The 13,550-nt window shown below is 43.2% G+C and overlaps 1 protein-coding gene across 4 annotated transcripts in view; it reads right to left on the bottom strand.

Moving 5' to 3' along the window:
* map3k12.L (mitogen-activated protein kinase kinase kinase 12 L homeolog) overlaps positions 1–13,550 on the bottom strand; it is a 60,840-nt gene continuing 47,290 nt past the window's right edge. For 3 of the 4 annotated variants that reach the window (XM_018244718.2, XM_018244717.2, XM_018244719.2), the window contains exons 6-14: positions 12,984–13,142; positions 10,509–10,617; positions 9,161–9,270; positions 8,187–8,303; positions 7,625–7,750; positions 5,965–6,397; positions 4,874–4,944; positions 1,958–2,231; positions 20–1,640 (exon numbers count right to left, since the gene is read on the bottom strand). In XM_018244718.2, coding sequence (XP_018100207.1) covers positions 1,566–1,640; positions 1,958–2,231; positions 4,874–4,944; positions 5,965–6,397; positions 7,625–7,750; positions 8,187–8,303; positions 9,161–9,270; positions 10,509–10,617; positions 12,984–13,142 — 1,474 coding nt within the window. In that variant the 3' untranslated portion in view covers positions 20–1,565. 4 annotated transcript variants of the gene reach the window in all.

The following is a 13,550-nucleotide window of genomic DNA, read 5'->3' as shown; positions in this document are numbered from 1 at the left end:
GCCATTCAAAAACAAGACATTTGTGGCAGAGTTTCCTTTATTTTGGTCCTTGGGCTCTGTAGCCGACTTGGGCAACTGGAGGTGTTCAGATATTGTTCAACTACAAGACTAAGGTCATCGACGCCGACTTTATAGCAAAATATAACAAAGGAACATGGCCGTCCACACTAATACCCATTCAAGTTTAACATTGGATCGTACTGTATAAGTGTATGGATCTATACAGAACCTGCTTTGGAATATTCAATAGAAATATGAGCTATTTTCGAATATATATATATATATCTTTCCATGCCATCCCTCTTCTGCTTAACCCCTGGCCATCACAAATGACTACAGCACGTTGCCATACAGTGCTACAGATAGAGTCAAAGGGGTGTATTTATCAAAGTTAGAGGTCACCACAGCCCTCTAGAGTGAAATTCCGCCACTCTCCATTCATTTCTATGGGATTTATCAATGGGTGAAAGTGAAAGTTAATGCTTTAATAAATACACCTTTCAAAATCCCATAGAAATGAATGGAGAGTAGTGGAATATCACTCTAGCAGATTGTGGCGATCTTTAACTTCACTCTTTGATAAATATGACCCCAAGAGTTCAGAACCAGATGAGAATTTCATTCACTCACTGCTATTGAATGTGCCCTACAGATCCATTACTCTAAGGAATATAAAGGCAGAGCCACAGGGCATAGCACCATGAAGAACTTCTCGTCAAGACTGCAAAAGGCCATCTTGCAGAGCGCTGCTTTTCCAACCCTGTGAAGTACTGCTCCATGAAGTGCACAACCCGGACGCATCGCCTCGGACTCCATTGACCGATAGTCAGCCGGAGAAGCTGCGATTCATCGTTTTGCAGAAGTTGCTTTGTAATGTGTTGCAGGACTCCGGCAGACAAGGAGACTGCAGAACATTAACAGTTTCATGACGCAACTAAAGCAACTGTCAGCCCGGGTACTCTGGAAATGACTGTCATCTTTCATTTCTAGTAGACAATGCTGCACATTGCTTGTCATGCACTGGATGCCCACCAGGCATTTAAAAGGGGGGTACTCTGTCCATGCATAGTGAGATCATAAATACCATGCAATGAGGTTCTACATAGAAAGGGGAGAACATTTCACTTTGTGCTCATGAACTCCTTGGCTGCCAGTGTACAGAAGGTTTCAGTGGCAGCCATGGGGCTACTTTTATGTGTTAAATCCTTCGTCTTTGGGGTGCAGGCTTATTTTTTGCTATGCTTCCAGTGCTTCCAGATTTCATCCCCAGCTAGATGTGATGGGAGGGCATGTGTAGGTTGCATGGGTGGTGATGGGTGAGGAAGAATATAGAGCAGAGATCCACAACTTGAGGCTTACTGGCTGTTACTGAACTACAATACCCAGCACTCTACCACATTTAAGAGTCGTAGTTCTGCAGCAGCTGGAAAGCTGCGCGTTGCAGATCCCTGACATAGGGAAATAGGTGTGGCTCAGTCTATTCACATATTATGTATTATATTTATAGATAATATTTATATAAATATTTCCTCTATATACAGTGGGGAGGTATATCTGCAGTGGCATCATGAGGTCGTTGCAGAGAGCGAGTGGTCAAGTTCAGCGCTGTCACAGTCAGAGTCATCGTACAGGCCGACATTCTGTGGGAAAGAAGAGATAGACCAACGTTATTTATTGGGCAGCTGCCCTATCTGTGCTATAAAGCTGGTGGCTTTAGCCTAAAGGGTGTTCCATGATGAAATTGAAAATTTTAGGAGTTAAACTTGGTTTTCTTTCTGGATTCCCTCTGTTTGTCATACAAATGAGGAGAGGGTCCCAGAATGCTGTCCATGTGGATTATACATGGCTCTTGTACCAGACTAGGAAAGAGCTGCCATACTGGACAATGATTCTCTAAAGGAACCAATGATAACTGCACTTGTGTTGTACAGTGATCACAACAACCCAGGTATCTTACCTCTCCTGCAGTCTGCTCATTGCTCAGCTGTGTTTTCACTTTCTGGATAACTGCCTCTTTCTCTGAGAGTCCATCAGACTGGGTGAGAAGATCCAGTGGGGGTTCTGAGCTTTGGGACACCAGATCCTCAGATCGCTCATCCGGACGTTCATCTGTGTTAGTGCTCAGCACATCAGGGGTGACACTGTGAGAGAGGTCGGTAGTGTTCCCTTCCTCCCCGTCCGACAGATTCTCCGAACTGGGTGACTGATTCTGGGACATCCCTGTCGGCCACCTACAAGTCACACAAGCGCTGAGTGAGCAGGCGGCTAGCATGAGACGGCTCATCTGAAACTTTTCATTGCAAAAGGAATAAGAGCCTGTTTATTCCTATTTGGATGTTGCTTTTTAAATTGTATGCACAAGTGTCTGTACTAAGACAAATGCACAAACAAATGTAATTTATTAAATAGGAAATATGATTGACGAGGGATTGGTGATAACGATTATAACCAGCAGGGGGCAGCGTAACACCTCTTAAATCAAAAGCCAGCTAATTAGAACTGAATGGACTGCCCACATTTGTATTAAATTAATTATATATGAAATAGTGAATCTCAAGATACATTATGATGTTGATACGTTGATATGGTTTGCAGAAACTTTAAAGGAGAAGCAAACCCTAAAGTAAAAAAAAAACCACTACCCCCTACCCTACATAGACCCCCCACCCCCTCCAGCCTAGTTGCTACCCCGGGCAAATGCCCCTAAGTCTTTACTTACCCCCAGTGCAGATTCTGTCCAGCAGAGTTCACGGGCGCCATCTTCAGCCACTTTGGTAATCTTAGGGTCTTCTCCCAGGGCTTCAAAAGTTTCTTAAGTTTTGGCGAATGCGCAGTTGTTGCGAAACAGAAAATTGCTCCAACTGCGCATGTGCCGATACCGCACTTACTTCCTGAAGATTACCGAAGAGAAGAAGAAGGCTGCCGTGAACTCCGCCGGACAGAATCTGCACAGAGGGGTAAGTAAAGGGGCATATACCAGGGGTAGCAGCTAGGCTGGGGGGGGGAGGGGGGATCTATGTAGGGTAGATGGGTAGGGTTGTTTTTAACTTTAGTGTTTGCTGTTCCTTAACTGCTGATTTATCCCTTCAGTAAGTAACAGCACATCCACTTGTGTGATTGGCTACAGATGGAGGAGCAAAGTTTTAGACTATGGAGGGAGGAAAATGGCTCCAGCAAGGGCCACAGTTTGGACTGTTTTTTGGGGGCCACTTGATAAGGTCTTGCTGGGTGACAGGCCCCAGGGGCTCTGGAGCTGGGTGGGCATTATACCTTTCCTTGTTCCACATCATTTCATGACATAGTCAGGCCATCAAGCATTTCATGACAGACGCAGTGATAGCCCTTTTCCCTGCGGCGTAACTAGAGTGCGATGTTCCCCCCCTGCAATGAAATCTTCAGAGGGGCCAAGCGCACTCCAATCCCCATCCTCCCACCCACTTCCTGCCTCCGCCCACTTCCTGCCCAGATGCCGCTCACTCCCCACCCAGACTCTGCCCACTCCCTGCCTGGACACCGCCCACTATGCGCCCCACGCTGATGCGCTCTGCTTCCCCACCGCAGGTAATAGAGTGGCCGGGGAAGGGGGGGGGTTCTTGTTGGCTATAGAGGAAGCAGGTTATATAGTTATGCCACCCCCTTACCCCTACACAGACTTTAACAACAGTTATCCCCAGGCCTCTTGTCTCCAGGAGGCTGCAGGTGTAATTTGTATCATGTGGAGACTGATATCAGGGTTTGGTCCTGTCAGAAAGTGACAAACATTCCAGAGGAGGGGTGTGAGGTCCAGTTGGGCCCTATAGGTTTAATTAGCCTGTGGTCAGCCCAGGCTCCTCCTTCTAGGGTATAATTAATCCATATTGGAAGCAAAACCATTCTGTTGGGCTTATTTAATGTTTAAACTATTTTATAGTAGACTTAAGGTATGACGATCTGAATTATGAAAAACCTCAGGGTATCAGGCCGGCCTGCACATCACTATCCTGCACCTAAAAAGGCTCTGAGACATCAGTGCAATGTACAGGTATGGGACCTGTTATTCAGAATGCTTGGGACCTGAGGTTTGCCAAAATTCAGATCTTCATACCTTAAGTCTACAAGAAAATCATGTAAACATCACATATCCCAGCAGGATTGTTTTGTTTCCAATAAGGATTAATTATATCTTAGTTTGGATCAAGTACAAATTACTGTTTTATTATTACAGAGAAAAAGGAAATTATTTTTAAAAATCTGGATTATTTGAATAAAATGGAGTCTATGGGAATTGGCCTTCACATAATTCAGACTTGGGGCAGCTGGGAAATTGACAATATGTCTAGCCTCATGTCAGATTTAAAAATTGAATATAAAAAATCTGTTTGCTCTTTTGAGAAATGGATTTCAGTGCAGAATTCTGCTAGAGCAGCACTATTAACTGATTCATTTTGAAAAAAACATTTTTTTCCCATGACAGTATCCCTTTAAGTTTGTTTTGGCCCAGGCCTGCCATTACTTAGCTGGTCACTGACACATTTGGCGCATCCCTGTGTCTGGTCAAATGCCCCTTGTGCTGCTCTTTTGCTTCCACACTTCTTCCTGTTACAGTTAGAGCTGCAGTATTTCTGGTCAGGTGATCTCTGAGGCAACACACAGACCATTTCGAAATGGTGGTTTAATGGAAAAGTTGTAAAAGGACAATATTTACTTAAATATATATTCCAGTGTGGTAAGATTCTTTAATATGTCACTTAATATGATGTAAAGAATCTGTTGCTTAAGTATTCATTTTGGATGTAGTTTTCCTTTAAACTCCATTGTTCCTTCTGTTCTGTTTCTGTATGCTTCCCATAGCCTCTGCTCATGTGCAACAGTAGTGTAGTATAGGTTCACTCACCTCTGTCTTCTCTCCACCTCCAACTCACTGTCAACTTCTCCCTCTTCCTCCTCCGAGGACAGCCCTCGTTTCTAAAAGACAGATGTAGAACATGTAACCTATCCGCTTGGCTGTTGTTCTACTGCCAGTTTTTCCCTATGCTTAAAGGATGTCTTTGGAAATTCTCCTTCATCCAGGCCATTATATACAGTATCTAGTAGAGTTAAGTCTAAAACTACTGGACTTTCTGAATTTTCTTGAAAATGTTTCACTACTCATCTGAGAGGCTTCTTAAGTTCAAAAGGACAACAAAATATCAAAATAGGGCTGCTGTACGTCCATATACAATGTACAGTCACAAATATCTCAGTGAGAATATATTATCACTTTACAAACTGTCAGTATTTCCCAACTTCAGTTTGATTTAACGGATGATAGATATTGTTCGTAAGAAATTAGAACAGAATTTAGTGACCTTAGTCTGTCCAATGAAGCCTTAATTCCATAAAAATAGCTGTGGGTAAGAACTTGGTCAAACGCAGCACATTGCTGCAAAAGTTGTGCTGTTATTGATCCACTACATGTTTCCAGCAAGGAGCTCTTTTTCAAGTGTTAAAACTGTTGAAAAAGAGCTCCTTGCTCAAAACATGTAGTGGATCAATAACAGCACAACTTTTGCAGCAATGTGCTGCGTTTGACCAAGTTCTTACCCACAGATATTTTTATGGACGATCGATATTATACTGCAAATCTTTGAGAACAAAATAAAAATTGCCATTTTGGAAAAGTGCTTCAAGATGCAACATCCACACACGTAGTATTGACACAACCTCAACTCAAATCTGCCCATTGGACATCCAGTCAGATGTTTCTCATGGGGCCTCCATTTATCAGCCAACAAAAGCTCAAGAATGAGATACCCCTGCTAGAAGAATGGGGAAGCGATGGAGTGCAGTCGAGTAAGTGGTGGCGCTAGAGGTGATCTGACTGGCGACACTAAATAGTGTCAGGTGACACACAGGTGATTTCTCTCCCAAGTCACCCATGGGCCCATAACTAGACTTATGATGGTTGACTAACACAAACAAGCACCAACGGACTGCAGCAAATACCTGACTCCTTGTGACAGCTGCTCTGTACAGCCTGGCTGATGGGGTGAGGTGCTGCCCTCCTCTGGCTGCTCTGCTCCCTGCTGCCCGTCCTGAGGGGGAGTCAGGGCTTGGGGGTCCAGGCAAAGACCGGACAGGGGAACACTCTGCACTCTGACTTCCCCTACGGGCCTCGGCCTCCAGAGGGGTACATAAGAGATCAGGGCTTGAGGAAGACAGAGGATGCGGCTCACGAGCGGGAGGCTGGCTTTGAGGGGTGGGCTCAGGAGTAACTGCAGCTTTGAAGTTGAGCGCGTCCTTTGCTTTGCGGTACCGTGGTTTTCCCCGACGGCCCCTTCCAGGGGATGGAGGGAGTTTCTGGCAACCAGTGGGGGTAGATGGTGACAAGACAGAGTCTACCTTTGGCAGCAGAACTTCATATTTCAAAATGTCTGGCCTGTAATAGAGATTAGAAATATGGAGATGAATTTAGGAAACCTTTCATAATTTAGAGGGGCTGTTTTCCTTAAAATTAGATTTCTTTCATTACATTTTTCTTAGGATGTAGACATTAAGGGGGTTATTTACTAAAATCCAAATTTATGTAATATTTTATTAAAAAAAAACCCACAACCAAAATCGCATGCACGATTTTATCTTATATATTAATTAAAGAAAAACCTCAATTTAATAGGATCGTGGAAAAAACTCGCTCTAATTTTCGGGACTGTTTCCCAGATTGCTAAAATTTTTCACGAAAAATGTTTCAGTTTTTTTCACGAAAACCCCAAAAAAGACGGATTTTCGGGCTAAACCCAGCACAGAAACTTCAAAATGATATAGGTGCCTCTTCCATTGACTTATACAGGACCTCGACAGGTCTGAGATGGAAGATTTTCGGATTCTGGCTTTTTTTTTTTAATAAATCTCAAAAAAATTCAACTTTGTTTTCTATAAAAAATTTCTAGTGAATTTTTCGAGATTGCACAACTCGGCCATTAATAAATAACACCCTGACTTTAGGATGCAATTAGCCTTATTTTAATGTTTTGGAGGAAATGTGTTTCCCTTTCAATTCTACCTTTTTACACAGACCCCAGATTCTTTATAAACCAATATTTTTAATGATATAATTTTTAATCACTTGTCTGTCTACTCTGTTTCATTTTCTAGTCTGATTGAAGGACGGGTTTCCCCCTCTGAAACGTTGATACTGTTGGTAGCAAAATAAAAGGGGTAAGCTTCCCGACTGCAAGCAATTGTGTGCATGCGGATCGGTTGAAAATCGCTTGCTGTTGATAAGTGACCCAGCCGGGTCAACGGAGGGCCAGCACCACCAGTGCAGTGGAAGTGTATTATAGATGTGCGGTTGATCTATCATTAATCATTTTCCAGTCTGCCATTCAAACCACTGCATAGTTTCTAAGGTACTTAGGACCCTAGCAACCAGATAACTGGACTTCAATGCTGTCACAGTAGTGTTTTATGGTTTCTGCTGCTGCTTTTTGTGATTCTACAACATGGGAACTTGTAAGGAAGAGGAAATATAAAACATCAGTGACTTTGAAAAAATGTCACTCTTTCCAGTTATAAAGGTTATTATTTTCCAATAATGCCCTCAAGTAAAGCTAAATGAGAGAAGCAGAGGAGTGTTATAATGATAGAGAAAGAACAATGGCACCACCTTTTCCCATGTGGGGATAATTTCTGAGGTACATTCCTCTTCTTGATAAGTTTTTCCATTGTACTAGAGGGACGAGGTTGCTGGCGCAGTATTGTGGGATATTTCTTTTCCACTGTTTGCTCTCTCCTGAAAGAAAAAGGGAGAATGCAATTTATTCTGCCTTTGCCGGATCCAACAGGAATTTAGTTTTGGCCAACAAAAGGACTCGGCTAATGAACACAGACCTTGCACCTAGGACAGCTGGAGGGCCGAAAGCTGGATAGCCCTGATTTATGTCTTTATTTTATGCTTTATCTTTCCTGCATTGCTGCTGCCTCATTTGCAGTTTCTCTCAAATAGATAACTTTAACTTTAGTAGATACCCCCCCCCCCCCAAAAAAAAGCTGATATGAGTGACTGGTCTGCACAGGACTCTCTCTCTCTATGTTAGCAAATCCAGATCTGCATTTCTCCACTTGTTGCCAAACTACAACTCCCATCAAACTCAGGTATCTTTCATTGCAAGCAATGAAACATTCTCATACATCTTACAGAGCCTAAATATTACACCCCATATACCCACCTGAGCAGCTCCTTCTCCTTTAGCTCCAGCTGCAGCATGAGTGAATTTAGCTCCACGTACAGCGTGTTTGCTCTCTGCAACTTGCGCTCATAGTGCTCTCGAATATCCAGGGCATGCCTGAAAGAATGCAGCACATAAGTTACACACCATCCAGGGTCAGACTAAGCCTGTGGGACACTAGGAAAAAACCTGATGGGCCAGAGCCCTTGTGGGCCCCACCAGCCCAGACCCGCTCCCCGTGGGCCCATTAGATGTTTGCCTAGGCGGGGGGTTGTGGAGGGGGGCCCGGGGGTGTAGGCCTCAATGCTGCAACCCCAGTGGGCCCAGTCTGAAGCTGACACCATCCAATACATAAATATTCTATGACAGGGTCAGGCAATATGAATGAATAGGAATTTGTTAGCGAAAATATAAATACCAGGCCCTCCAGCTAGTATGTCCTACTAGGGGTACAGTTGGAGGGCCTCAGGAGTTACTTGCATCCAGTGTCGGGCTTGTACACCAGGGGCCCACCCAAAAACCTTTGACCAGGGGCCCACCAATTAATCTTAGACCAGGGGCCCACTCTCAATACTATTTTTCTTCCTCTCCTCACTCAACCTTTATTCTCCTTGTCTCTTTTCTTTACATACTATACTCTATTTTTTCATCTATTTAGTCTCTTTCTTCTCACAGAAATAGGGAATGGCCATGAAATAGGTCAAATGTTTAGCAGCATGAGGGCCCACTGACACCTGGGCCCACCGGGACTTTTACTGGTATCCCTGTGGGCCAGTCCGACACTGCTTGCATCAAGAGTCTTAGAAGAGCCTGGGACAAAGGACAGCACTCAAACTGTTACAGGACTTCAGAGAGAGGGGTTAGTTCTGAACAGATGGATTGCCCATAATCTCAAAAGATCCAGTGCTGGAACCCAAGAAAGTGAAAGGCCTGTACTCTCAGAACTAAGCATGTACAGTCTGTTAGGGCTTCACCTTAGCTCCTCACGGCGCCGTGTTATCAGCTCCTCTTCCAAGCGCTGCAAACACGTTCCTTCTGACTTGATCTTCTCAAAATGTAACCGAACCTCATCTCTCCACTCCACCTAGGGCAAAGCACACACAGACATGGTGGGGCATCAACTAGCGGCAGCACAAACTAAGATTTCTTTGTAATAAGATATTCTCTTTAATTTATATGGTACCAATGTATCATGCATCGCTGTACAGGTATGGGATCTGTTATCTAGAAACCCATTATCCAGAAAGCTCAGAATTACAGAAAGGACGTCTCCACAGATTCCATTTTATCCAAATAATCCAATAATCCAAACAATTTGAAAAAATATAATACAACAGTAGCTTGTACTTGATCCCAACTAATTAATCCTTATTGGAAGCAAAACCAGCCAATTGGGTTTATTTAACGTTTACAGGATTTGCCAGTAGACTTAGGGGCACATTTACTAAGGGTCGAATATCGAGGGTTAATTAACCCTCGATATTCGACCAGGAACTAAAATCGTTCGACTTCGAATATCGAAGTCGAACGATTTAGCGCTAATACTTCGATCGAACGATCGAACGATTATTCGTTCGATCGAACGATTAAATCCTTCGAATCGAACGATTCGAAGGATTTTAATTCATCGATCGAACGAATATCCTTCGATCAAAAGAACATAGGCAAGCCTATGGGGACCTTCCCCATAGGCTAACATTGAGTTCGGTAGCTTTTAGCTGCCGAACTAGGGGGTCGAAGTTTTTCTTAAAGAGACAGTACTTCGATTATCGAACGATCGAATAGTCGAACGATTTTTAGTTCGAATCGTTCGATTCGAAGTCGAAGTCGTAGTCGAAGGTCGAACTAGCCCATTCGATGGTCGAAGTAGCCAAAAAAACACTTTGAAATTCGAATTTTTTTTTATTCGAATCCTTCACTCGAGCTTTGTAAATGTGCCCCTTAATGTAAGAAGATCCAAATTACGGAAAGATCCGTTATCTGAAAACCTCAGGTCTCAAGCATTCTGTATAACAGGTCTCATACCTGTACTGCACTTTCACACCAATCTTTGATAAGTATTTTGTGAACATGTATTATGCTCCCCACCATACTAACTAACCCCATTCTAACTGCCTATACTGATTACTGTCATTTATAATAACACATAGCAACACATGTTATATTTAACCAAAGTACTGAGATAAAACCAGAAAACAAAGAGGCAATAGCATCCATTTAATGGGGTATCCAGCCCCCAGCAACTAAAATTCCTGTTACATATAGCTAGCCCATGTTGGCTATGAATTATGGGAGATGCAGTGCACAGAAGCTCACTCTCACCTGGGATTTGAAGTAGGTCTCCTGGGGGGTGGACAGGACATCGGCCGAAGCAATATCTAAGTGCAGCAGAATTTGCCGAAAAGAGGGGCGATTTCTAGGCTTGCTGTCCCTACATTGATTTGGAACAAATGTAGAAATTAAATTAAAGGAATCACATCCCCCGCTCAAGTTCTAGAGACTTAGAGGCATATTTATAAAGCTGTGAAAAATATTTAACACCAGAATAAGTTGTAAAATACATGGCATATTTATTAAGCCCAACTAGATCAGGGCATGCTCAGGACATTCTGGGGGTTATTAAAAGTAAACAAAGCATTTATTTTTCTATATAGGGACCAGAGGGTCAATCCCTAAACTGCCCTCCTAAGCATGTGCCTTTAGGACTCTATAAAGAAAAACGGGCCCTGAGAAAGGGGTGTTCACATGTAAGGAATGTGAGATACAGTGTTCACATGTGAGAAAGCAGAGGTGCCATAGTTTGCAAATATAACAAAGAGGTGAGTAAGGTTAGCATTTATATATACACAATAGAACTCATTTAATGCAAGTGCAATGTACAAAGTGAAAAAAACCCCAATGCAAATGTAGGGATGTGAAAATTTAGACACCCTCACATATTATTGACAGGCACATCCCTAGAAATATGGACGCCTAAATGGGTCCTAATGGGGACCTTGTGCTTATGTAACCCCTGTAGTTCTCACAGTGTACACCAGATGGCACTGTGTCAGAGTATAAAGGTCTTGGGAACCATGCGGTCTGGGTTCATTACTTTAGCCCAACCAAGCAGGCTGGAAGGGAATGGGTAGTGAATCCTAGGAGCAGTGGCCTTAGTAAATAGATAGCATACTCTTTTATAGATCACTCTAGGGGGCAAATTCACTAAGATGCGAAGCGCCGAACGCTAGCGTTAATTCACTAGCGTTTGGCATTTTCGCTACTGCGCAAATTCACTAACGAACGCTGGCGTAGTTTCACTAGTGTTACTTCGCAACCTTACGCCAGGCGAAGTTTCGCTAGCGACGAAACGACACAAATTCACTAACTTGCGCAGTGTACTGAACGCTACCTTTTACGCTAGACTTCCTTCGCCACCTCAGACCTGGCGAAGCGCAATAGAGTAGATAGGGATTGTTTAAAAAAAAGTCAATTTTTTTTCTAAGCGCAATAGAGTAGATAGGGATTGTTTAAAAAAAAGTCAATTTTTTTTCTAAGTCCCAAAAAAACGCTGGCGTGTTTTCTACATGATGGCTGATAGGCTGAAAAAGATCGAAAATTTTTTGGGGCTCCCCTTCCTCCCCCCTACATTTCCTGACTCATGGCAACTTACCTAGACAGTGGGCACATGTGTAGGGCAAAATAAAATTTTAATTTGCAGATTTGAAGGTTTTCTAGGCATTTGTAGTGCAGATACATGTTCCTCCATTGAAATTTGAATTTCGCGCCGTATGCAAATGAGCCTTCGCTAGCGTAACTTCGCTTTATATAGCGAATCAACGCTAGCGCAACTTCGCAACCTTACGCTACCCCTGTGCGCAACTTCGGATTTTAGTGAATTTGCGGAGCCCTGGCGAAACTACGCCTGGCGAAGTGCGGCGAAGTGAATTTGCCCCTAGGAGTGAAAGAGAGGTTATTTAGTTGAGCAGCTCAAGGCTCAGACGAGGATATTAGAGCGATTAAGACCCCAGGGTATTACGGACCCAGAGTAGGGACAAAGTGTTGAAACTAGGGATGATAGGAATTCCCCTATCTGCCACTTAAAGAGATCCTGAAAACTGGGCAATACCTCCTCACAAGCTGCATAACCCTCTGCCGATGTGTCCCTGGCCTGCAGGGATTTAGCCTACACTGGTACTGTGAGTATATGCTACCTTTATGCTATCTGTGTTCTAAGCTCCATTGTGGATCTGTGCAATGTTTAATAAATACTGTTCTTGGTTAAGCATAAAAGAACCTCTGGAGCCCAATTCTTGTGCATTGGCACACAGTTACAGCTACACTACACCCTGCCTCCACCCCGCTGCAAGGGCTTACCCCTGAGTAAAGTGGGTCTCATTTGTGGTTTCAAACCATATGAAAGTAGATAGAATTGACCACAGTGGTGTCTATTTACTATAGCGCTACACAAATCTCCATTTATTTTACTACCATAATTGCAGACAAAAGCAGAGTTGTATGTACTACAGCTAATTTGCATCCACACCGGTATATCATGTACCGGTTTCAACAAGTATCTACGGAAGTGTAAACTGTGTCATTTCCAATAGCAGACACAATGTTTGTGTGCGAATCCTTATGTATCAGTCAGATGTTTGTGTGGGTGATACATGCCTGCAAGAAGACATGTTAGTTCCAGGGCTCCCATGCATATATATATATATATATATATATATATATATATATATATATATATATATATATATGCATTTTGTTGGACACAGTTTTAGCCTTGAAACACTAGGGTCCTGTACTTACCAGCACTGCCTTAGCAGCAGTTTAAATCCGTCTGGACAACTGGATGGTACTGGGAGGTGCAGGCTGTTGCTGCCCACCCCCCAAATTATGGCGGAGGAATCCACATCCTTATAAGGGATCTCTCCTGTCAACAGCTCCCATAGAACCACACCAAAGGACCTGAAAGACACAGAACATAGAGATGTAACTAAATGAAGAGGATACAATTATTCTTGGACACAAAGCAAGAGGTGGGACCAATATAATTATGCATGGCCCCTCTGATCAGGATCACAGAGCTGTGTGTCAATAGTATGAATGAGGGGGGGGGGGGTTAGTAGGACAGGTCCCATTGGGCAAAGATGTAATGCAGCAGCTGCCTCAAACCTTAAAAACCAAATGTTGTCAGTGTGTGTCTCTGGAAGGGAGGAATAATAAACAGTGGGAATGTAGAGGATTCATTTAAGGGAAGAGATGAGGGAAATGGAAAACCTGAGTTGTTTAAGAAAATGGAAATAATGGAAATAAACATGGGAGGAGCAACATCACCGGGGGGGGGGGGGGGACTGGAAACATCGAATTGATGAA

Source organism: Xenopus laevis, chromosome 2L, assembly GCF_017654675.1.
Source record: "Xenopus laevis strain J_2021 chromosome 2L, Xenopus_laevis_v10.1, whole genome shotgun sequence".
NCBI lineage: Eukaryota > Metazoa > Chordata > Amphibia > Anura > Pipidae > Xenopus > Xenopus laevis.
Note: the sequence above shows the minus strand (reverse complement) of the source record. Positions and strands in the feature narration are given on the sequence as shown.